Source organism: Calidris pugnax, unplaced genomic scaffold, assembly GCF_001431845.1.
Source record: "Calidris pugnax isolate Ruff unplaced genomic scaffold, ASM143184v1 scaffold32, whole genome shotgun sequence".
In the NCBI taxonomy this organism is placed as follows: domain Eukaryota; kingdom Metazoa; phylum Chordata; class Aves; order Charadriiformes; family Scolopacidae; genus Calidris; species Calidris pugnax.
In genome coordinates this window covers 9,037,455-9,062,597 of record NW_015090783.1, presented here as the reverse complement: position 1 = coordinate 9,062,597, position 25,143 = coordinate 9,037,455, and the positions used below count along the sequence as shown (strand labels likewise).

The 25,143-nt window shown below is 44.0% G+C and overlaps 1 protein-coding gene across 1 annotated transcript in view; it reads right to left on the bottom strand.

Annotated features, from left to right (window-relative positions):
* Positions 1-23,212, bottom strand: part of GCN1 (GCN1, eIF2 alpha kinase activator homolog) — a 42,594-nt gene extending 19,382 nt beyond the window's left edge. Inside the window, exons 1-32 of the mRNA XM_014961164.1 lie at positions 23,192-23,212; positions 22,852-22,954; positions 22,265-22,328; positions 21,549-21,680; positions 20,240-20,348; positions 19,105-19,203; positions 18,889-19,023; positions 18,336-18,404; positions 18,141-18,249; positions 17,652-17,726; positions 17,259-17,387; positions 16,990-17,040; positions 16,477-16,575; positions 16,035-16,208; positions 14,418-14,570; positions 13,563-13,655; positions 12,055-12,130; positions 11,719-11,878; positions 10,554-10,743; positions 10,309-10,433; positions 9,788-9,966; positions 9,523-9,616; positions 8,638-8,751; positions 8,241-8,439; positions 7,608-7,763; positions 4,486-4,667; positions 3,871-3,951; positions 3,222-3,365; positions 2,286-2,413; positions 1,913-2,102; positions 1,432-1,502; positions 488-653 (exon numbers count right to left, since the gene is read on the bottom strand). Of these exons, the coding sequence (XP_014816650.1) occupies positions 488-653; positions 1,432-1,502; positions 1,913-2,102; positions 2,286-2,413; positions 3,222-3,365; positions 3,871-3,951; positions 4,486-4,667; positions 7,608-7,763; positions 8,241-8,439; positions 8,638-8,751; positions 9,523-9,616; positions 9,788-9,966; positions 10,309-10,433; positions 10,554-10,743; positions 11,719-11,878; positions 12,055-12,130; positions 13,563-13,655; positions 14,418-14,570; positions 16,035-16,208; positions 16,477-16,575; positions 16,990-17,040; positions 17,259-17,387; positions 17,652-17,726; positions 18,141-18,249; positions 18,336-18,404; positions 18,889-19,023; positions 19,105-19,203; positions 20,240-20,348; positions 21,549-21,680; positions 22,265-22,328; positions 22,852-22,954; positions 23,192-23,212 (3,870 nt within the window). The remainder of the gene's footprint in view (positions 1-487; positions 654-1,431; positions 1,503-1,912; positions 2,103-2,285; positions 2,414-3,221; positions 3,366-3,870; positions 3,952-4,485; positions 4,668-7,607; positions 7,764-8,240; positions 8,440-8,637; positions 8,752-9,522; positions 9,617-9,787; positions 9,967-10,308; positions 10,434-10,553; positions 10,744-11,718; positions 11,879-12,054; positions 12,131-13,562; positions 13,656-14,417; positions 14,571-16,034; positions 16,209-16,476; positions 16,576-16,989; positions 17,041-17,258; positions 17,388-17,651; positions 17,727-18,140; positions 18,250-18,335; positions 18,405-18,888; positions 19,024-19,104; positions 19,204-20,239; positions 20,349-21,548; positions 21,681-22,264; positions 22,329-22,851; positions 22,955-23,191) is intronic.
* Between the last annotated feature and the right edge of the window lie 1,931 nt (positions 23,213-25,143).

Sequence of the window (25,143 nt, the reverse complement as noted above, 5' to 3'; positions counted from 1 at the left end):
GGAAATCAGAAGCTGAGCGATCTCCCCCCATCTGACACTGCTGGAGAAGGGCTGGCAGGGAGCAGAACGGTCCTCAATTCTCTGAATGACTTAGTTGTTTTCAGTTTAATTAAGCCAACGATCAGCAAGCTTTCATGTTTTGTTTTGCTCTGCATGAGGCCTGAAAAGGAATCCTCACTTTCCCAGGATTAAAAGATCTGTGGTCTGATTTTACTTTTATTGCTCTAGTTTTATACCATTTTTAACTCCAGTTGATTCAGGGCTATTTCTTTTTTATAGCAGAGAAGAACTACACTTATTCAACGTTAGTCACTAACAGAACAACTCCAAACACACAAGAATTCCTACTACATGGAAGTTTTCAGCTGTTACGAGTAACAGCAACCTCTAAGAAATAAAATAAAAATAGATCTGGGGGCTCCAACACAGTTTCTACATTTTCATTCCCTCTTTTTCCACTGCGAGAGAGAAAAACGTTCAGACTTACTTTGCCATGAGTGTTGAGTGTGGAAAGAGCTGCATCCAACATGCACTTCCTGACTTCAGGACTGCGATCGTTCAGAGCATCTGGTACAAAAAACTGGAAGAGGGGCTTCACTTGAGAACTGTCCAGATGCTGTGAGAGCTTGTTGAGTGCCAAAGCTATGCCACACCTGGGAAGATGGGGAGCTTGTGAGCTTACTGACTTTCCACAGAATTTGCCTGAGGTCACAATCACATTTGCTACCAGTAACATACTATAGAAATTAAGAGAGAGAACCATTATGGAACCAAAGAGCTTCAGAATGTCCAACACAGGCCCGTGCTGCAGGTTCCCAAAAGACAACAATCCTTCAGCCATAAAATGATTTTTATCCCGATTAAGCATTACAGATACTTGGGCCAAAGACAGACATCAGGATCACTTCATCTACTGCTGAAATACAGCAGCTTTACAAGAAGGTACATCAGCCCTTAAGAACAGATTAGCTTAAGACAGGTAGCAAACAAGATCATCTTTAATTAAACCTGTCCAGGGCATGCAAGTAGACAAAAAGTAATTACCCAAACTGGAATTTGTCCAGTTCATTAATGCTGGCATTGCTGCTCTTGAAACAACCCATTACCCATACAGAGGTGGGAATCCAGTAAGATAAGACAAAAATCAGACAGTCTGAGAGGGAAAGACTGTTCTTATCAGAAGGACATCGAGAAGACAGCACCCAGTGTCTGAATGGACTGAGCATTTCAGTTTGAGGGCCCAGCCTGCTCGAGGGGCACAAATATATTCTAGCAGAGGGAAGCATGAAACCACCCAGTCAATCCAGCTGCATATATTTTGTTCCTTTAACATTCCCTTATTTCTTCACTGCCTGAACTTTCAAATAAAAATCTGGAACATTTCATCTGGATGCACTGGAAGTGATGAGATCAACCTGAAGATGACTGTACCTTGCTTCCCACTGGTCAGGGGGTGATTCAGATATCACTCGTCCCAAGGCATCCAAAACTGGAGGTGGCCTCTGCAAGGAGAAAAAAAATTCATCAGGATGCCTTTTCCAAGGAACACACGTGCAGAGAATACTGTCAGCCATACCTGCAATGCCATTTTATAACACTGCACAGAGGTGTGAGACCACTAGCAGAAGAGCATGGTAAAAGAACCAAGCGGAGAGCTAACTTAGGTCCAAAAAGACTGAGACTGACCCTGCTCTGCCACAGCCTTCTTGTGTCACCTAAGGCTTATCTTCCACCTGTACAATGGTGCCATCACTGGCTGACAACTTGAGGGTCAACATAAAAGTCTATGATAAGCTCAAACACAGCAATATAGGCTTCGTGTACATCCTCAACATGGACCAAAGGAAAAGTGATTAACATAAAATAAAGCACAAGCTTGTGCCTGTCAGCCCCTCAGGACAAGGGTACTCACATAGAGCTTCTCCTGGTAAATCTCTGTAAGTTTATTCATGACCTCTGCTGCTTGGTTTCGATACTGAGCGACAGCTCTGGAGAGAGCTTCAGCACCTGCTTGTCGCACTGCCTCCTCATGGTAGATGACATCTTTGATCAGCAGAGAACAGAGGTCGGGCTGCAGCTCCAGACCCATGGACTCCCACAACCTGCAGCAACGCAAAGAGGTGGCTGATCACCCTTCAGCAGGAGAAGCCACTGCTATTTGCAATATCAGGGGGACCTAAACCTGTCCTCCACCTGGGAGAGGACAAGCCCCTGACAGTGGAGCTCCTGGAGGTGAGCGTAAGAGAGAGCCCCTTATGATCCACTCAGCCAAGAAAAACTCTTACCTCTCTGCCAACTTCTGAATCTCATCTTCCACATCAAACTTTACTACCCAAAGGCGACGCAACAGATTCAGTCCATTCTTTTCATCGCTGTCTGGGGTCGGTAGGACCATTTGTAGCTCCATCAGTCCCTGAATCAGTTTACAGAAGAATCAGTGCAAGGATCTAATTTTAGAAACAGACACTTTAAAACACTTAAAACCTTTGCCAAGTCAATCTCTCAGTGGCTGGAAGTGTCAAAATCCTTGTTTGCTTGTGGAGCACGCTGCCAGTGTTGATTAAGGACTTCCTGTCACTAATGAATGCGACAGTGAAACTCAAGAGCAGAGCTCCCTACGCGGGTTGCAGAGAGGCAAATAGGCACTAGGTTGTGCTCTGGTGACTACAGTCTTTTCTGCTCCTGAGTACAGAGAAGCCCACTGAGACCTGAGCTGAAATTTGTTCCATGGCAAAGGAAAAAAAGCATCCTTGTTATCTAGTTTCTTTTTTTACATTCTCAGAAGCAACTAAGCCCGAAGCTTTCCAAAACCACTGGGCCCGACACAGACACACCAATTTTTTGACAGCTTCTTTCATTAAGACTAAGCTCTATGCATTTGTAAATAGAAGATGTTAAGTTAAGGTGCTAGGTTAACGGTTGGACTTGTTTTAAAGGTCTTTTCCAATCTAAATGATTCTATGATTCTAAGTTGTCATAATTACACCTGCTCTAACAAAATGAAGGCATGGATAGAGTCAGAGTACTTCTTTTTCCAAGATAAATCTAGCACAAAGAACATTACTTAGAGCATTATTATTCAGTAGCTACTGTCCCCTCCTGCAGACATATCACCCAAAGACCAGCATCACAGCTGACGCCTCTCTTCACCCGCGTTAAAGAAGATTTACCTCCTAAAAAAATTAAGGAATCGAGTGTGACCCTGAATGATTCCCACCTACCCTGAGAGCTGCATCTCGAACGTTCATGCAGGGAGACTGCAGGGCCTGCAGTAACACATCAACCTCCTCCTGCTCGGCGTAGGCACAGCCGTCCTCCCCGCTGCTGCTTGTGCACAGGGTGGTCAGCGCGTTGGAAGCCAGAACCTACAATGCCGTGAGGAAGCGTTAGAGATTCCACCACCACCTTCTGCTCATACCAAGCAGGGGCTGGGGGCTGAGTGCTATCACAGGAGAAGAAATTCTCAAAGAACAGTGACAAGGGTGTGTGACGAAAACCGATGAGTTCAGTCCAACCCTTCGCCTTTTTGTTATTTTTGACCTTTCTTCCATCTCATCCCTTAGAACAGAGTTTACTGCTGGTTACGTGGGGCAGTGACTACTAAACTTCTTTACCAGAGCAAGGCCTTAAGAAAGGAATAGAACATCACCTGTGGAAAACTGAAGAGCACGTTTTGTTCAACAAAACCCACAGGAAAAAAAGATAAAACGCATTTTATCCCCAAAAGAATACCATAAGCATAGGAGAAAATTGGTAATGTTATCAACTACCAGCCTCAGAGGCTTAAACCAGGTGGGTGTATTTCCCTCAGTTAGATGTTGATGAAACTTAGGCAGAATCCTGACTGTGGTGATGAAGCCCAGGACTCACCTGTAACCGTGGAGAACCCGTTCCTATCACCCGGGTCAGCAGGATCAGCATGTCCCTCCGGGGCAGCAACTCTGGGCCGTTCTGAAAGGTTGGGGGGAGAAAAGGCAGAGGGAGAAGAAAAAGCCTTATGTCTTGTGACTCTAAAGGACCCCACCTGTGTAAGATACTCCTTATAAAAATCACAATAAAAACCCAGGGCTGGACAGGTAACTGAAAACCGTGGCAGAGGGAGAAGAAAAAGCCTTATGTCTTATGACTCCAAAGGACACCGCCTTTTTATAAGACACTCCTTATAAAAATCACAATCAAAACCTAGGGCTGCACAGGTAATTGAAAACTGGGTTGGGGGGAGAAAAGGCAGAGGGAGAAGAAAAAGCCTTATGTCTTGTGACTCTAAAGGACCCCACCTGTGTAAGATACTCCTTATAAAAATCACAATAAAAACCCAGGGCTGGACAGGTAACTGAAAACCGTGACAGAAAACAATCTTACATTGTTAACTTTAACTTGTACAATTAATCTGCTTGGTCCAGTTTACCCATTAGCTGTTTTACCCCATGCCTCATCTGAACAACTGTTGAAGGAGGTTGCCTGATCCCCACAGCTCTCACTCACCTCATCCACCAGCAAAGCCTGGCCATTTGCTGATGATCTCAGCTGAGCGTGGACCGTAAGGATCTGCAGAATCTTGACCAGAAACTCCTCCTTGTCTTCACTGTCATGAGGTGTCTCAGTCATAACAGTCTTCAGGAGAGGAAAGACTAAGGAAAATGCTGGAGCTGATAATGGGGCAGCACCTGTGAAAAGGAAAAACACTCCCATGAGCACAGCTGATCCTGTTATACTCCTAAATGTTGTAACTCTAAGCATGTCTTGTTTAATAATATTGACTGGTGTAAAATACACCTTGGTAATGAATATGGATATGGCCAGGGTCAGCCTCATGCACACACGTGCTAAGTGACCCCAAGTATTTCTTTGCCCCTAGAAAGAGGGGGTCTGAAGGGCACTGCCTCCTGTGTCTGGACTTATATCAAAGAAAGTTTGGCCTGTTGAAAGCAGCTCACACAGCCCTGGTTAGCCTCCACCTTTTGCCACTTCACTTTAACAGCAGCAACAGCAAGGCTCCAGCAGTGACATCTGGCTTTTCAGCGTTAGGTTAACAGTTGGACTTGATGATCTTAAGGGTCTTTTTCAACCTAAATGATTCTACCTAATGTTGTTGTTGCTCACTACATCAATGAGCTGGCTTTTATTAAAGTCACATTAGGATTCCAAATTTCTTCCAATGCTTTGAGAGTGCAACACCACACACTGTAAATTAAATCGAAACAATTGAATGGACTAAAGGAGACAGAGGCAAAACTGAGGTTTTGTCTACCCTGGAAATACTTGCAGGCAGGGGTGGATGGACACAAAATCAAATCCATTACACAACCACAGGCGAAACAAAATCTATTATTTAAAGCATTAAGACCCTGTGTACACTCCAAGAATTAAAATTAATTAAACTAAAAAAAAAAAAAATTACTGTCAGTTTTAGGTCTGAGCAAAAGGATCCACAGGGGCATCTGATACAATTTAACTAATTCACTTTTGAAGTCCATTTGTCCCCAAAACAGGGGCCCATTTGCCAGCTATATTCCCTTCAACCACTTCCTACCATCCTAGCTAACCTGTCATCCCAGTCTTCAGCTGGATTCTAGAGAATGAGGTTCCTCTAACTCTGGTGCGAGTCTCAACTCATCTCCCCCCTTGAAAAAAATTAAAGCTTTTGGATTCCTGTTGTTAAATATTTTGATCCTTCCTTCTCACAGGGGCTTGGCTATGGGATACAACGAATGCTCCTTCCAGTCCTCCACTTAGTCCAGTTAAACCTCAAGCACTAGATGGCTAGGGAAAACTTTTGCTTTCTACACACTATCTGAGAATGCCAGATTTTAAACTTCTAAGATGCAGATGAAGAGCACTGCAGATACAACACTGCAGTATTAGTCAGCTTATGTAGGGCATGGATACTGCAAAAGTAGTTCAAGGGAGAAATATTAAATACCAAATACACTGTGAGCTCCTAGTTATTTAACAGGAATAGCTTCGGTAAAACCCCCTCCATCTCTGATGTGAGATTTTTTTTTTGGCTCAGAATCTGTTTGCTTTTATGCTTTTTATTTTTATTATTGGCCAGATATATTTAGGCTTAAGCAATTGTCATTCTAGGTGCAGCAGGAGGAAGAAAGCTTTATCTGAGAAGATAAATGTTCTACTAACACAGTAGCTGGTATTGACCAATACGAAAAAGATTATAAAACGTATCTTGGCATTTCAGCAATGAATGATAAATTTTATTGTCTGCATTAGAATGAGTATGGTCTCTCTTAGGTCTCATGGTAAATAATATTGCAAGACTACATTCCAAAGAACTTTGAAAATGAGGAAAAATCATTTGGGAATAATGTGACTTGTTCGACAGAGTGCTATGGAACCTACTGCCTTTCTCTCACAGAACATACAAAAAAAAAATCAGATATTCATTTAATTAAGCACTGTAGGAAATCTTGAAGGATGAGGGTTGAAAATACTTCCACTACTTTCAGGAAATAAGCCTGAAAATGGATTCAAATGTTAATGAACTTGCACTTACTATTGAAATAAATTGCATAGTGGAGACACTGAATTATCACTGAGATGTTCAGCACTGAAGTGGTGCTCCACGTGGACAATTGCTGCTACTCAGCTGAGATGACGTGTGCCACCCTCACACAACTGCAGGACTGGCAACACAACGGCGAGAGGAGAACTGAACTACTGGGGTAAGGGACCAAACAGAATCCTGCATCTCCTTTCAAAAATTATAAACCTTCCACCACAGCAGCTCTTGATTGAGGTAGATGGTGACCAACTCCAAAGCCTGAACGAAGCCCCTCTATCACTACAGCACAGCAGATGCTCTAAGAGAGCCTAAGCCTTCCCTGCCTCCAAAGAAAGCAGACCTACCCTCTCCCTCCTCTACTATTACCTTCAGTGTAGTGGTACAAGTACCTGCACACCACATTGTGAGGCAGATGCTGGAAGTGATCTACATTAAAACTAACCCAGTGGGAAAAAAAAAAGAAAAAAGAAAAAAATTCAAGAAAAAAAGGTTCATTTTAACCCAGATCATATTCTCACACTGTAAAAACATTACTGCTTGTCTTCGTGTTACAGAGAGGGAAAGAAGTGCTTCTTCTACAACCGTACCAGAATAAAATATTCATGAACTGCAGCACTACACAGCAAACAAGCAGAGGCCACAGGCACTTCACTGCTGAGATCACAGATAACAAGCAATTATTTTGTCTTTCCACTTAGTCTCACTGAATCACTTACACAAAGTGGTGTTGAAAGGTAGGAATTGTCCTTGGCAAAGAGGAGCATGAATTTCACTACTAACATTTCTGTACGAACCATTTTAAGAAAAAATACTGTTATTTCATTTCTACACTTACTATACTTGTAACATCATTTCTGCTACTAGCACTGCAAAAAAAAAATAATTCTTAAGGTCTTTTCTGCTACTAGCACTGCAAAAAAAAAAATAAAATTCTTAAGGCTTTTTTATATCTATGAAGACTTATCAGATTTTAAAAAATAGTAGTGAAGCCTCACCTACAAAACATTATACAAACCATCAAAACCAAAACAGCTCAGAGAGTCATTGCTGGGGAGATGGGTGTCAGGGGGATCTACAGTACTCTTACCTGGCTCTCCCTTGCCGGTCCGGCTGGGGATGGTGTGGGCATGCAGCAAGCTAACAACTCTGTTCAGAGCAGTGGGCAGCTCTTCCTGACACCAGGATTCATCTAATTCACATTCTGGTTTCATCAGGCGCAAGGTCACGTGGCTCACTAAAGTACCTGGTAGGAAAGAATAAAGAATCCATGAGAGGACTAAACCTAAACATTCCTTGAGAGGAACAGGAGCACAGACCCAGGAATTGTAACAAAGCTCTGGGCAACAGCCCAGGCTGCAAAAGAGACACAGAGAAGGAAGCACAGCCCCAAGGCTGTCCCAAGGGGACAGCTTCCTTCACACACACGTGTGAGTTACATCCTCCAAACTCTGCACAGGAGAGACAGTCCCATTGCAACCAAGTGCTCCTGAGAAGTGGTCACAACAACTAGACAGTTCCCTGTCTTTGGACTCAGCCCTATCCAGCAGTAGGATCTCTGGGATGTTGCAGTCATCTCCCTAAGCACTGCTCCAGAGAGGTTTTCCCTCTTGGCTGTCTGCGGTACATGGTTATGACCCACGGCTTGTAAAAGCAAGGATTTTCGCTGCCCTCCCATAAAAATAATGCTCCCTGCCCTTAAATAGCAACTGCAAATACTAACCAAAGGTTTTCAGTCGAGCAGGCATGACGCAGGAAGCTAAGGAAAGAAAAGGTTCCTTAACCCTTGGAGCAGCCAAAGGTGATCGAAGAAGCGGCAAGAAGGAACTGATGAGACCAGGGATGTACTGACTTAGCCCAGGAGGCTTCCTCTTTATAACAGTGTCCAGGAGCCCTAGGGCTGTTTCCAGCTCATTATCAAGCTGTAAGAGAAACAATTCAAAAGGTTACCATAAAAACTTCAGTGGGAAAAAAAAAAGCAAGTAGTTAAATCTAATTTCTAACGAAAGAAACAAATAGGTTGTTGCCAAATGTTCTCTGTGCTACTCCATTATCCTTTTATCAAAGTGACTTGGGTCACAGCAGCTGCGGAGTTGGCAAAGACAAACATCAAAACTTACCTCCTTCAGCCGTTTTCTTATCTGAGACTCCCTTTCCAGCTGTGCATGCATCAGCTCCTTCTGCTTGCTAGTCAGCTGCACCTCATCCTTTATTCCTTTCTTCTTCTTTATCTCCTGCAATAGACAGCCATGGATGTTATTGACTGGGACCTATTAACAACATCCTCTTAACCAGGTACAGAAAAAAGTTGGACACATTGGGGTTTTTTTTGCAATTTACTTTTAAAACAGCATCTAAATATTATTCCAAGCCTCTCACTCTTAAACGAAGACACAAAATGGAAATCAGCAGCTTAACAACACTTTAGTGTCCCATTAGCAGCATAACATCAGTTTCTGCCACATTTAAATTGGTCACCAATTATTTGATAACATTAAAAAGGGTTGTCCCACTCTTTCTACAGTGAAGGGACATGTCATCCTCCCCAGAGCAAACACAAGTCAACCTTTACTAAAAGAAAGCTCCAGTTAACTTGTTATGTTCCCTTCCTTTCAACAAACTCCTCCCCCCACCTACACCCATTGCTCTGGCCAGACTGAGCAGAACTGCTGGCTGTTGACAAGATGGAAGCACCTATTTAACAGCCCTTACTGAAAAAGTTACATGAGATGCATCGAGCAAAGGATGAAGAGAAAAAACAGGTATTACCAACTAGTAAGTGCACTCACAAACAAGTAGCATACCACATAAATTGATACAAACACAGATATAAAAGAAACTGATACATATAGATGTAAGAGAAGGTGACATTTAGGTCTTCAAAGAAGTTCAGAAAATCTTTCCCAACAGTGTACACACATGGGCCAGAAGCCACACAGCAAAACAGATGAGACAGCAGTGAAGGTTCTGACACCAGCCTGGCTTTCCTGTTCCCAGCAACTCACCTCCTTCAGCTCCAGCTCAATGATTTGTTCCTTGAAGGAATAGGCTTTGTTCTCCCTCTTCATGTTAGCCTTTTTCATACTATCCTGTTGAGCACTGAGAAGGAAAAGCAGATAAAAGAATCAGCGCTGCTGGGGACTGAGATCCAGGAACACAAATCCAGGAACTCGCTGTCCAGACAGAGCACCTGGCAAACCCAGTCACCTGCTGAGTAAGACACCAGCAGCAATCAATCCCCAGGTGCACAAAGAAATAATAAAGTCTTACCTCTGTATTATAGATTTGTCATACAGTTCTCCCTCTGGTGTCTTCATGATGGCAAATTCTTCTCGAGTCACCTGGCACAGAGCTGGATTCTCCATTGATGCCAAGATAGTGCTGATGAGCTGTGGGAGCACTCTACCAGGTGACAGCAGAGAGAGAGATCCCACTGCATTCATAGATGACTATCAAGAAAACAAAGGAAAAAACATTATTATCAGTATTCCTTGAAAGTGTCTCAAAAAAGTATGCCCTGTTGAGGGAGTTAAAGTTATGTTCTAATTCCTAATTCCTTGCTCAGTGGGTACTTGAATCTTATCTAGAATTCTACTCGGTCACTGGTACACATTATTCCAGCCTTAAATCCCAGCTCCTTTTGACTATAGACATTCTCTTTGAACCTGCCTTTCCCCCACCTTTCAGACAGATCTCTTTCTTTATAGACCTGTTAGTACTTAACTCCTCCAGGAAATTCTCCTGTCCCAAACTACCTCCCAACTGGCACAAGGAAAGCAGAAGTTTATCACCTGGTTCTCGGGAGTGTAGGCGGTGATCCTGGGCAATATGTCATTCAGGTGTTTGGTAATGAAGTCTCTGGGATCTATCTTCATCTTGATGAGGAGGGCTGGCCAAAGCCCCGGCTGCACTGCCACTAGCAAGCAGAATAAATGAGCATAATAAATATGAAGCAGACTGCTGATATAATGAAACAAAAAGGTGAGATAAAAACCCCATCCATGGGCCATGAGAGTGGTCTTACCCCTTCACTTACCTACAGAGGGATGGTGGCTCACCAGCAGCATCTCCAGAGCCAGCTTTTCTGGCTCAACGGAATCCACATCCAGCCCTGCCACACTCGAGATGACACAGAGTGCTTCATGGAGGACACGGGGAGGAATGTATGTCTTTCCTAGCTCCGACAGCTCTCCTGACTCCATCACCAGGACTTCATGAGGCAGAACCTGAGTAGAAAACTTGTCATTAACACATCACACCAAGCCTTCCTGAGCCCTGAGCACACTTCCCCACAGTAACACCACACTGAGTACCAACAATCAGCTCCCCCTGCCAGTACCAACAACTTGAAGTTTTCAAAGGAAAGAAGGGATAAAGGAGAACAGTGGAACCGAAGCACAGAGAAGAGAGTGACAGAAAGACTAAGAATGGGGGACTACACTAGATTTGGCAAGCAGGGGTAAAATAAAACTAAACCCATCATTTCTGCCAAAGAGGACTTTGGAAAAGGTTGAACCAGGTGGCTGGGAACAGTACGTCCAACTTCTGCAGTCCAATTTTACCCAGTCTCTTTTCAAAAAAAACTTTTATTCAGGCTGTATCTGTGACATGGGAAGACTATTTACAAAGTCCCAGCCTTGGTACCTAACTAATGCAACTTCATTTATTATAAAACTTGACGTGGTGCTGGCTTAGCAGCATGCCCAATGGTACAGGACTCAGTCTTTCCTTTTATATTTTCCTTTTACTTTTGATAAGAGTTGCAACTAAAGTATTTATATTACCTTTGTTTTAAACAGGCAGCCCAAGCTGTAAGCCAGGGCCGAAGAACCAGGATACCAAGAAAGGAACTAACCACTTTGTCTCCCAGCAGGGATTAATTTTGGATTAAAATAATAGAAGGACATGGAAAACTGCAGCTTCCTACCCAAATAATTTTGAATAATAAGTCTTTTGTGTATACAGGGAAGACACCAATACAGTAATATGCAGTAATCTCTAGGAAAAGACACCAATACAGTAATATGCAGTAATCTAGTGACAAGTGGCATTCTAGGAGATCATAGAGCTGGAACTGAATCATCTTCATATCATGCTGCATGTCAATACTTTACAATACCAACAGCAAATCTAGGGTAAGGAGGTGACTGGCAGCACACAAACAACTGGCTAAACAGACAATGGGCTTCTTGACTACTCACCTTGTGAGAGCTGAGAACCACTTTCAGCTCCTCCAAGAGCCCATAGGCCAGTTTGTACCCTCCCAGAGAGGACAAGAGCTTCTTAACTGTTTGATGGGCCTGTCTTCGAACGTGCCAGACCCGACTCAGCAGCACTGCAACAAGGGCACGGTGGTACTGCCTGCCAACGGAGAAACAAACGCTCAGCAAGGGAGGCAGCTCTGCAAACCCACTGGATATAAAAGCACAGAAGTTCAATGTTTTTTGCAAAGTCCCAAGTACACCCTCCTCTCCGCTGCCCGCGTTAACACTCAGGGATCAGACAGGGGTTGGAGGCAGCAAGAGCAGTCTACGTACTGAACTTTACTTTCAGGCAGCCGCTGTGCATGGTCCAAGAGAAGGCGCTCTGTCAGCTGCAGTACTGTACACATTGCTGTGGGAAAGGACAAATATTTAAAATAGCATGAGACTTCATAAGGAAACAGATTTATTTTTTTTTACCTGAAAACAAACAGCAAGAGGGACACGTTAAAATAGCTACCCAAACTGAGCCTCTATATAATCTTCTCGGTGAAGCGAGAGACAAGTCCAACTCAGATCTGCCAAGACTGTCACGATTTAACAGAAATGTTGTCAGCTGGATCCCAGCTGGATGACCAGTTTGTGTGACCTATTTTTGTCTAAGTCAACAGAGCAAACCGAATGATAAATACCATGCTTACTGTATGAGCACTATTAACTCCTGAGCATCACCAAAACGCCTCCGGTGACAATAAAATGTATGCTGAATTCAAAGAAAAGTGCATAATGCTATTTGAATAGTACCCTTGGCATTTTACCTCACGTCGTTTCCTGAGCTTCAACTATCACAAGGCCCTTTGGTTTGTGTATGAACAGTCAACCGTATCATAAAAGCATGAGCAGAAAGTCCCCAAACATGGGGTGGGTTATAACCCATATTACATACGGCAGAGGGGACTTGCAAAATTCAAGATACTAGACAGTTTTGGGGATATTAAACTGGACATTTTCGCTTAAATAACCAGTAACAAATCATGACAATATTTGCTCTCAAAATATCAGCATTAGGTTTTGGAGCTAACTCCCTCAAGAAGCAACATAGAATTCTCTAAATCGTGCTGTTTCAGGACACCTGCAGACTTGGGAGGGAAAATGAATGGATATACACACTGTACTCAGAAAACACGGATGAAATTGTGTTATCTCCCATTTAGAAAACTTCACCTCTTCAAAGATTTGTACAAAGGATAAGTGAATTCATTTCAGAGTAATGATTCATGAACTCATTTTCAAAACTTTCAGTTTAAAATGTAGTCTGTAATGTTTTCTGTTGGGCACATTCCATTATTTCTTTTTCAATTAATCTTGTAGACACAAGAGAACAAAACAGAATGTAGAGACACTCAATTGATTTCCTATCTGTTACTACTCTTCCCCCATACATCTTAAGATTTTCACCTACATGTTCTCTTCTCCAGCCTTATTTTACTTTTTCCCATCTTCTTAATTTTAGGCTTCTCCACACTATTTACATTGGCTGTAAGTATTTAATTACAAATTGGGACACCACACAGACACATTTTGTATTAGAAATACATTTTGTATTGGCTTTTACAGATTATACAAATTTGGAATTATATATTTGGTTCATTAAGAAATAAATTAATTCATTGTCAAGCTTAGACTACAACTCATCTAGATGTTCCCCTGAAAGAGCACATTGTTGATTTTTATCCAAAACTCCTCCAAGGGTCACACAGCAGGGCTAACAGCAACAGTAGCTCTTATAAGTACTAAGTAATAGAGATAAAACAGCACTAGATGTACAATAACTGACAATTTACCTTCCTCTGACGCAGACTGCAGGAACTTCTCAGATGTAAAAATTTGTTTTTTCTCATCCAGAATCAGCTGCCAGAAACCACTCAGCTTAGACTCTGATGGGAAAAGAACAGATGTCTATCAAGGATGTTTCAAAATAAGTCAGAACTCACCAGTGTACATAAAATACAGCAGAATTCTGTCTCCTGAAATCACTCGTTATTTCTAGCTTTACCTGTCCTCAGTTATAAAGCCTCTCATCTCTCTCATTCAGAGCTATAAGCATGTCCAAAAAACACCTGCTGACAAAAATGTATTTCTCTGACTTACACGTGTGAAATATAAAGTCTGTTTCACTTTAATCTTCCATAGGGAGACCCTTCCTAAAAATGAAGGGAAGGAGGAAACTGGCGTGTTGCTTTTGATAGACAAAACACACCTGGATTTTATATCCTGTCAGATGTATGAATTCAGACAGTTCCTGTTATATCCTCTAATGGAAGACAGAACTCCAGTCCTCATGCTTTCCAAAGATGATTTGTAAAAATACTACCCAAATAACAAACAATACATTTAATGCATCAGTCAAGCCCTAGCATGTAAGGTCTGGGTGAACAACTTCTATCAGAATAAAGAGTCACACTGCCCTAAGTGAATGGAAGCTGTAATCTGCAAAGTCACAGAAGAGCAAAAATTCTTCACTGACAAACCAAGAGAGATGGGAATGAATCCTTCCCTGCTTTACACAAGGGCAGTGATTCTCTACGCAGAAGCAATACACACATTAAGGAATAGTATCTCATGCACATGGCCAAGAAAAAGTGTTAACCCCCAAAGCCTGCTTATATTGACTGCTACTAGATGTTTTGTGACCTTACCAGTTTGTCCCTCAATTACAGACATCCTGCAGATCAACAAAGCTGCAGCAACTCCTTCAGTTACCATGGGAACCTGAGTACTCTGAGATGCTGCTTTTTCTACTGTCTGGATCAGCATTGGCAGCAAGTCCATTCCCTGTAACAACGTGTCACCTGCGGAGACAGAGACAAGTTGCAGAACAACATGGTCCTTCCCACTTTACACCACAAGGGTATCAATGGTCCTTCTGTTGTCATGAGACTAGGAAAGGAACCAGACACGTACGGTGAAGATTCTGAATCTCCCAGAGTATTTGCCAATCTCTACTGTCATTAAACTTTAACTATGAGAAGCTAGATTATAATCACTTTAGTCCTTTCCTCGCACATAAAACAGTCCTGTCTCAGTAAGAGTTTCTGCTCAAGGGATGTGAAAGAAAATGCTAACTCAGTTGAAATCACAGGACATCCGACTTAAAAGATTAGGTTTCCCTGAGAGAGTGAAAGTAAATTCCTGGCAAGCCACGACCATCTGCTCCACTTCAACCATTCACAAATCAAGGAATCCCACTGGTCTGCAACCTTCGCTTCCACAGAAACTGAGCTAGGTGTTCCTGGTACTTCCAGAAGCAACATCTCACACACAATACTGAAAAAGGAAACAAAAGACCCTGTGATTTTTCTATGTTAAGTATCCGCAGGTAGTGTTTTAGCTACAAACTCTGAGGAGTTAGAATGACCATTTTCTTTCTGTCCCAGTTGGGAGCTTCATTGGGTGGGTCAAAGCAACAGTAGTCAAGAGTTCCAGTGCTGAGTAAATTATTTTGAAATATGAATGTCTTGGGCCCTTGAACAGCTGCACACATCAGACACAAGTAGTCCTCCTTGCCTGTGGCAAGCATGAGCAACTTCAGGTGTGCCCATATTGATGTCTCTGAAAGTACCACCATATTGTGACACCTAAGTATTTTAGTGTGGTTTTTTTCAGCCCTGTGACAGCACAGAAACTGGCTAATCCATTGTACCTATAAAATACACTGAGTTATTGACCTCTTAAGCAAATGTATACCATCCTTTTGATTCACAGTGCATCAACAAGAAAGGCAGATCTCACATGCAGGCATCAATCACCTGTTGACCCCCCTGGATGAAATGCTGAAGTCAAAGAGGACAGGACCAAGAGAAGCAAATCTCAAAAGGATCACCAAAAGTTCAGAATGTCTGAAGATCTTAATTTCAAACACGTTAATTTTAAATCTTTTTGTATTTTTTTTAAGCTTCCAAAAGCCAAAACCACAGCATGCTGGGTGCTATATAAAACAAAATCATAGTTCTTGAGCTAAAAACCTTACAATTTAAGTGTAAGACAAAAATAAAGCAATCAAAAATTACTTTAGGTGTATATGAAAAGACAGCATGATGGGCAGTAATGCCAGTTATACAAGAAGACAAACCGGCTTTGGAGGCTGGAAGGGAAAAGAGAGTTTAATGAGAAATACGAAGGAGGTTAATGAACAGATACTGCCTTACAAAATCTTTCTTAATCAACGCAGCTATCTACTTAGATCGGGAAGGACAAAAGTTTACTACTCTTTAGCCACACAGTTAAGAGAGTCATTAATAGCTGCACAGTTTTACCTTTGAAAGAGGCTAGCATGCACTGCAGGTAGGCATGTCTCACGGCTGAAGTAGAGGTTTTAAGGCTGAAGGCTTTCTTTAGCCATTCTACCAGCTTCTTAGGGACTTCCGTGGTGAACCGAACACACCAAAGAGCCAGGACAGAGACTGCATGAACCAACGTGCCTTCATGGACTAGGGAGTAACACAGAGCTCATGTCAGTACAGGAACTGCATAGAACACAGGAGTGTAAACCAGAAAGCGGGTAACAACTTCAGGAGGAGGCAGGAAAAGAATGGACGTGCTTCTAAGAGACACAGCACTGTCTCATCAAAACAGAGGAATAGATTTTATAACACAACAGGGGAGAATCCGGGCTTACTCTGAATAACAGGCCACATGAAAATCCTGCTCGAGATGAAAGCAGCTTAGCAAGCCCAGAACAAAGGCAAGAGGTCTCACCTTCTTGTTGCAGGAAAGGGATGAAAAGCTCAGCCACAGTTCCAGCCAGAGCTTGGCTAGAGGATCCAGAAACCACGTGGTGACTAAGGCTGCCAATCCCTGAAAAGGCAGAGTTCTCTCATTAGTTCCCAAACCACCAGCACCTGCTGCAAAATCTAAAAGCAATCAAGAATGACCCTTCACATTTCAATCCTTGCACAGATATCTCTCTCTCATCACTACATCTGGATGTCACATCCACCAAGTACCAACACCGCAGGACCTCTGCCTTCATTTTTAGCCAGGATACAGTCATCTTCCCTGCACAAAACATTTCAGCCCACCAGCCAATCGTTCCCTTTGAAGAGAAAGTCAAGAACCGGCATGCAGTATCCTGCACCCTCTGTGACATTAACCACAGCCAATTTGGAAGGACAGGCAGGGAATCCTAAAAGTTTAAGTAGAGATCCCCTTCCTTCAGCCTTCTGCTGAACCTCCTCCACCAGAGAACCAGAATTCTTCTAGGATCCTCACCTGAGAGGACACTCATCTTCTGAGCGACAACTGTCAGCTTCCCTTCTGAGCCTGCCGACAAGAAACAGATGGGTGAGGGATGGCTTACAGACACACAACATCAAAAATCTTCTCTAAAAATACAAAAGCTTGTCCCGTTACCCTTAATCCAGACTGAGCCACCCCTACCATACAGGCAGCTAAAAGACAACAGAAAATACAATACACAAAACTCCTTGAAGGCAGCAAACCTTTATTCATCTCAACTGCTTCTCCTACAATGTACTCACCCCCTAAGATGGCAAAAAGGTGTCTGCCCAGCGACTCCACAGCCGAAGGATCGCTGCACTGTCGAGCCAAGTTCTTTAATGCCACAACTGCTTCATCCATCAGCTGTGCACTGTTGGATTTCAGATGACCTAGAAAATAATACACAAGCTAAGAGCTCCTTAGAACAAACTGCATAAAATTAGCAAGACAAGGATATATATCTTTACATGTGGCTTGACTCAGCTCCTGGAACCGTCACGTGACCTCTTCCAATTCCAAATTACAGCATCACCCTCCCTCCCACACAAAACAACGTCTTCACCAGTAATAACACTGTTAGAGGTACTACCAGAAAGTTAGAAGAAAGCTTTATTCTGAATTCATCATTCCCTCCAGAAGCTAAGAGTACTTACTGGCCAGTCCTTTCACAATGTCTAGAGCGTACTGGCTGAGATCCAGGTTCACAGATACCAGCAAGCAAGAGATTGCTGAAGACAGAAGAGATAATGGCATATTACATTTTGTTAAATAACTGGTTTTACCATTTTAGTACACCCTTCCCCACAGTTGTCATCAAGAGCAGACAGGGTCAGTAATGAGAAGGATGAAAAAAACCTGAAATTGATTCCCAATGAACAGATTAATTCAGGATTATTCTTAGCACTCAGCTGTGAAATTCTGTCCTCAGTGCAAACGGTAGCTATCACATACCCAGACACTTGGGATCACACCACAAATGGTGCTTCTCCACATCCAACCTTTAGATGCCAGACAATCCTGCCGCCTGCGCTCACAGGACCAAAAGCATAGTCCAGAGACACACACCCCCAGCAGCTCCAGACCTCTGAGGAACAACTGTTCACACTCTTTGACACAGCAACGCAGCGAGATGACAGACTCACTTTCAATTACATTCTCAGGACTCCGTAGCAGGGATTTCTGCAGAGTTGGCAAAATTAAGTCCTTGAATTCAGCATGAGACATGTACCGAAGAAGCGGGGAACAGCTGTCCTGCAAAGGGAACAAAGCACTCAGCACAGGAGGGGACATCACACATAGGACAAAAGCACAGAGAGCTCTGTAACAGGATGGCTCACCAGCACGTGCTTCTGAGGCTTTGTCTTGCTCATAAGGATGGTCTTCAAGTAGAAATCCAGGAGAGCACTCTGAACAAGCAGAAACACCAAGTTACAGCCACATCACAACCTATACCTAGCTCCCCACACACCATCAGGCAGCCAGGCTTGAAATCCCACCTTATTCTCCTCCAAAAGACAGCCCTACCCACTAAGCAGAAGCTTTGATTCCATCCTGACACAGAGATCAGTGCTCTCTGCTCTGCCCTTTAGTCCAACACCCAAAGTACACTGAGAGCTAAATGCTGTCTTCCCTTCCTACAACAGGGGAGAAGGCAGAAGGCTGCTGTGCTGGCCATCTATGGAAACTCACAGGCCACACCAAAAAGCCACATATCTGCCATAAATCTGTAAATCTATCCCAGCTGCTGTAGTCATAAATGCATTACTACTGACAAGGGGCAGATGCAAAGTACCAGCCTCAGTGAAACACCTGCCCACACCTCTTCTCCATGATGAGAAGTGACACTACTTATTACAAAAACAAAACAAAACAGCAGTACAACAAAATTACCTTGTATCGTTTAATAATATCAATTTCTTTCTGGGCTGTGCAAAACTGCACCACAAGCCCCAACATCGCAGCATAACTCTGGTTTGGTTCAAGACCAAGAATGACAGATAGGTACTGATCCACCAGATCTTGGTTCTGAAGAGGAAAGAGCAAGGCATGTTAACACAACAGAAGTTAGAACAGCTACTGAATATGGTCACATAAGGCATACATCACCTCTTTCCACAGCCTGTTCAGCTTCTTCACTGCCCCATCCACAGCCTGCTTATGAGAACCTCCCAGGACTTCCAAGAGGAGCAAACACTGAACCTCCACCTGCCAAGGGAAACAGCCAAGAAAACCTTCATGCACTTGCTTCTCAGAGAGCTCATATCAAACAAGACGTGTCAGATGCCAATGATTAGCTGAATCTGCTCAGGAAAAAGTCCTTGGGTCGTGAAAGTTCTTCCAAAAAGCTGCCATTGCTCTCATCCCACACAGACCACTCTGCAGAACCATGCAAAACAGTTTGGGAAACTCTGACTTTGAAATCAGCAATTTATATTAGATTATATCTCTTAAAATACATTCCAACTATACTCTAAGGTGCTAAGAGGTGGGAGGTTCAGGTTGCTAAAGTGGGTGAAAAGAAAGAAAAAAGTTACTTGACGCTCTATGACAGAGGATCACACACAACTACTTCAAGGGAGGCACAAGGAATTCATGCTGTGCTGCAGACTCCACCTTGGAGGCCCCATGAGCCCCCCAAGTCTGCAAATACTGGTATAAAAGTCCTTGGGTCGTGAAAGTTCTTCCAAAAAGCTGCCATTGCTCTCATCCCACACAGACCACTCTGCAGAACCATGCAAAACAGTTTGGGAAACTCTGACTTTGAAATCAGCAATTTATATTAGATTATATCTCTTAAAATACATTCCAACTATACTCTAAGGTGCTAAGAGGTGGGAGGTTCAGGTTGCTAAAGTGGGTGAAAAGAAAGAAAAAAGTTACTTGACGCTCTATGACAGAGGATCACACACAACTACTTCAAGGGAGGCACAAGGAATTCATGCCGTGCTGCAGACTCTACCTTGGAGGCCCCATGAGCCCCCCGAGTCTGCAAATACTGGTATAGACCATAGCATGCAGAGCAAGACTGCCCCACTCATCCTTTATACACCTCTTGCTTTCTCCAGCGGAATAGGAGAGATCAAAGCACACCAGAAAGCAAAAAAAATTGTCATGTAAACCTGGATTTTAACATGACGGTTACGTTCACAATTATCTGCAATGTTTCAGCAACTCAAAGACACTCCAAATATTTAAGTTCTTATCTCCAAAGGGATATTTCTGCAAACCAAAAAGAACCTACCAGTTTTTTCCATGTTTCTCCCTGTCTCTTTTCAGGCGTTGGAAAGACTGTGCGTACCAGCAGGCACGTCCAGGAGAGCGCCAGCAGAGCTGCAGAGCCACTGCTCTTACTGTTGCACAAAGAGAAGAAGGATGTAAATCTTCAGCTCCCAGTATGTAACGTACACCTACCAGTCCATACCAGACTCATCTTTGTCCAAGTCAGAACACCACCTTATAAACGAGGTAACATTATCCTACACAAATACAGCAAGTCTTAGCTTTTAAAGGAAATAATTAGTCCTCAAAAGCTGCGTGTTTCAGCTCCTGTTTAACACTCAGAACTTCTGAATGGCACAAAAGAGGCTAAACCTCACCTTGCTGGAAATGAAAAAACTTAGCATAAGAAAGACCATTTTTGGATCTTCCCAGTGGCATTACAGAAATGAGAGTTAAATACTTTGCCAACTGAGAGTGCCCAAAAAGTGACTCAAGATTTCTCATCTGCTGCTCATTTTTACTGTCAGAGCTTCCCAGCTTTAGATTGCCAAATTGTTTCTCAGCTTATATTCCCTCCTGGCACATCACTCGGTTCTGGCTTCTGCTAACTCTCAGCTCCTCCCTCCACTTCAGGTAACGGATCCCACCTCCCCGCTCCCTGAGGAGCCTCATCCCATTTTGACCTTTACCTCGGAGTGAAAGAACATAGAAAGTGTCCTTGTGCACAAGGCCAGCCATTGTGACTGAAGGGTAAATACTGTATCACTGCAAGCCTCTAAACCAAGATCAGGTATTTTTCTAAAAGCCACACTTCCACTCAGCCCCGGCATTGCAGGACGGCTCTCTGTGCCCTGCACCAGCTGAACAATACCCAGAGTCACCTTTTGGAACTGCTGGTGGTCCCAGATGCTACCACAATGTAACAGCAGCGTGTTTCTCAGCTCAGCTTCAAATTTCATTATCTTCCTATCTAAGGTAAGGTCTTGAACTCCACCAGCTGAACACCAAAAGAGCAAGGAAATTCTCTTTCCTAATAGTTTTGGAGCCTATTTCTCGATAAAAGAATTTGTTCCTCATCTCTCCAGACTTGAAGATTACCAAAGGCAAAACTGTAACTGAGACCCGATCCACCCGCAGTAATACCAAGAGTCTTTCTGCTTTCACAAAAGACATGGAAGAGGTAAGAAAGGAACATTTGAACGGTCATGAACAGCTTTGCCTCTAAATGTTTTTAACACCTCTGGCAAGAAGCAACAGCAGAATCGTTTTGAACACAAGAGGAACTACCAGCAACTCAGAAGGGCTTGCACACAAAGCAACTCATCCAGCACCTGGGAACTCCAGCCTTGCCGCCGATCCCCGAGGACTGAAGCGACTGCAGGAGGTTTTTGGCCGTTGCCTCAGGCTGGGACTCCGCCAGCTGCTGAAGCGCCAGCTGCAGGGCTCTGCGGGACGCTGCATCGCTGCAATGGAAACAGATCGCCGTGAACCTGGTCAATCCTGCCAACACTACACATTACTACACTCACAGCACACAAAGGGCTCTGCTTTCTCATTTCAGTGGTCGAGCTAATAGTTATTTTATCCTTGCTCTTCCAAGAAGAGGAGCACTTTCTGGCAGAAAGCTCCATTCCCTTCCTCAGCCGACAGAAGTTGTGTCGAGGCTCTCTGGCAGGTTGCAGAAGAAAACAGGTTCTGAACAGCTTCTTTACAACAGGTCACAATATTATCCAATCTAAAAGTGTCTAAAAGATGCCTAAAAACCACCTTAGTCTTGCTTCAAAGGACACAGGCATTCATTTTTGCAGACTGAACCACGGGACGCAAGTTCTAATTTCAAAATTAGAAGTGAAACACAAGGTAAGAACTGTAAAACTTTTTACTGTCAAAGATAACTTGACAGCCTAATTACTACTGGCATCTTTCGGTGTCACACATGTGATGCTGCACACTAACATTTCCAGCTGCTCATACCAGTTTAACTAATAAGTACATAAATACCAACAGATTAAATAATTATACATTCTTTCTACATTAACTTACTCACCGGTATCGATGCAGGGTAAGGCAGAAGAGTTTGCAAAGGCCTTTCACTGCACCCTCTGGAAGATCTGTAACAGATTGTATTTCAAAATATTTCTTCATAAATCACTGAGCTCTTCATCTTCAACACAAACATCATTCACTTCACAACTGAAATCAGTGAACAGCTCACAGCCCCTACACGTCTATGAAGTTGTTTGCAAGGATCAGAGGTCTCCCTTTTTACATATTTTATGCACATTTTGAAAAATAGGGGCAAAATTGGAACACATGCTGTTCCACATTTGATTGAGAAATCAAAAAAATTTAAATTTGTTTCAGCTGTTTTATTAAGACTATCTAAAATCTTCCATACTCACTCTCTCTACATGTATACACATACTACTAACTGCAAAAGCACACGTTAGTACCTGGAGTTCTGATACCCACAAAACCCACGCTTACAACTAACACTGTGAGAAAGCAGATTCCAAATGCTGCCAGCCCCCTGCCTCACAAAACCACCCCGCAAATTTCACACAGCCTTTGAAAGAAAATATTTTAACATTCTTCCCCGTCCTGGTAACCAGAACATCACCCCAAAGCTTTTACCTTTCCCAGAAATGCATTTTCCCAGCTCAGTGAGGATCTCCCTCCGTTCCTTCACGCTGGCTGTGGTTACTTTTATCGCAAACCGCTTCAGTGTATCAGAAATCTAAAACACAGAGAGGAAAAAACATCAGACTGTCTTTGATACCAACACACACAACCAGGGCGAGCAAAACATGTCATCTGCTGCCACACAACCTCTTAGTGACCAAACGTGACCACTCACGGCCTTATCTGATGGGGAAAGGGTCACTGTACATCATACACGATGAACTCAAACCTCCCGCTTTGGCTGAAGAATAGCTGCTTTTTTCTGTTTGTTAACCCATGTCCCTGCACTCACGCTCTGCATGATAGTGTTCATCCCTCTAAAAGTAGGACAGATGAGAGGTGAGATCGATAGCCTGGGGTACAGGACCTTTAAAAGCAACCAAAAGAATGCAACTCAAGAATGCAAAGGTGCTTTTCAGTGCACACTACCTCCTAAAGGCCACGCAGTCCCAAAGAGGGACTTCTAACTGCAGCTGGCCCAGAGCTGACTGTAACTGCCCATCCTGAAAAACTGAACGGTGGTTTCAGGCTGTCAATAGTTGTGAAATTCTGTACACAGGCCCAGCAAAAGAACAAACTGCTCTTCTTTATTCTTTTCCAGAATTAAATCGCAGGGATTTTGTAAACTGGACTGGCCAGATTACAAAAGGTTGTGCCTCGCTATCAAACTCCTTCCCCGCGCTATCAGTAGTGCCCAAGGTTACCCAAGCACAACACAAAATCACAACACACAACCCAACGTTACACTTTCATCCCTGCACTGCTGTGTGCCTGGGTCTGCCAGCAGGAAGGGACCGAGCCCCCTCGTCGAGTGTAACTCCACTAAACAGCCTGTTTCAGTGTCCAAGTGCTATTGAGCCAGTGAGACAACGCTGTCTGAAGAGACTAGGAAGAAGTTTAAATTCTCGGCAACCAGCTTCTTCAACCACTGAAGCCATTTCCATGAACTTTCAAGTTTTGCAAGCTCTGCAAGAGGAAGGACTTTGCGTGGGCTGCACAGGGCTCAGCCAGGTCTACGCTCACAGGTTTTCTGCGTTTACATGAAACAAAACAGGACTCTCCAGGAAAGACTTTTAAAATTCAGCTCTTAAACCAAGTAACTTCAGATCTTAATAATCACCATCTTTAGGCAGGGTAGCTAATAAGAATGCCTTTAGAAACCCCTCAAAACTGTTCCTTCCTTCTTCAGGCAGAACTCCACCAGTTTTGCCACAAGTTTTTTCCTAAGCTCAGGAAACCTGGTGATTGAGAAACGGCCGTTGCCTCCACCCTTCTCAAGAGCTGCTCTCGATGAAGCTTCGCTGCTGACACGCAGGAAGGGTGATCCTGCACCACCACTGCCTGGGGTTTGGAGAAGCCATCCCCACCGCCCCGACCCTGTGACCACCTGACACCCTCAGCTCCCCTCAAAAACCAGCTGAACGTGGGGCTGCACCCCTGGACAACGAGGTACCGGTTGATCTGCGGAGAACAACCGCCATTTCCACCAGAACCGACAGAACCAGCTGCCATCAGAGAGCTCCTCTTCTTCCAGACCTTCCAATTACATGAGCTCATCACATGCAAATTCAACCCAAGCTGCACTTACTCACTTAATCACAAGCAGGGAGATGTACAGGCATGAAAAACATATTAAAATTATCCCAACAGCCTAGAAATTAAAAATATAAATCAGGTATAACACTGCAGGACTTCCCCGGCAGCTTAGTGCCTTGCACAGACGGCACAAAGTACGACTCCCCACTCTCCGTGGAAAAGCCGCTGGGACCGGCTTCACCCGCTCGGTTTTTATTGGGACGTACAGGAGTTACACAGTCAGAAGATGAGCAGCGCTACTGCAAATGCACAGAACAAACGCGGTGTCTGTCCGGGTCAGACGGAGAAGGCGGGGATCTGCCCCGGGAACATCCCACCCGACGGCACCGGCAGCCGGAGACAAAAGCCCGTCGGGGTGCCCCGGCCCATCCCCGGCACCTCGGGAGCGGTTCCCCCCGGCAGGCCCGGCGCGGGGACCACGCTCGGCTTCTCCCGTTCTGAACGGGACCCCCGGCAGCCGCGGAGGAGCCGCGGGAGGACCCCCTGCCAGCAGCGGGGAGCGCGGCGGCGCAGGGCCGGCAGTGGCACACGAGGGACAGCCGGCCTGGGACAGACGGGTACCGGGAACTCGCTCCGGGAGCGGGCGGGACCGCTCTCCAGCGCCTCTCCGGGCCGCCCGGCAGCCGCTGGGCTCAGCCCGGTCTCCCC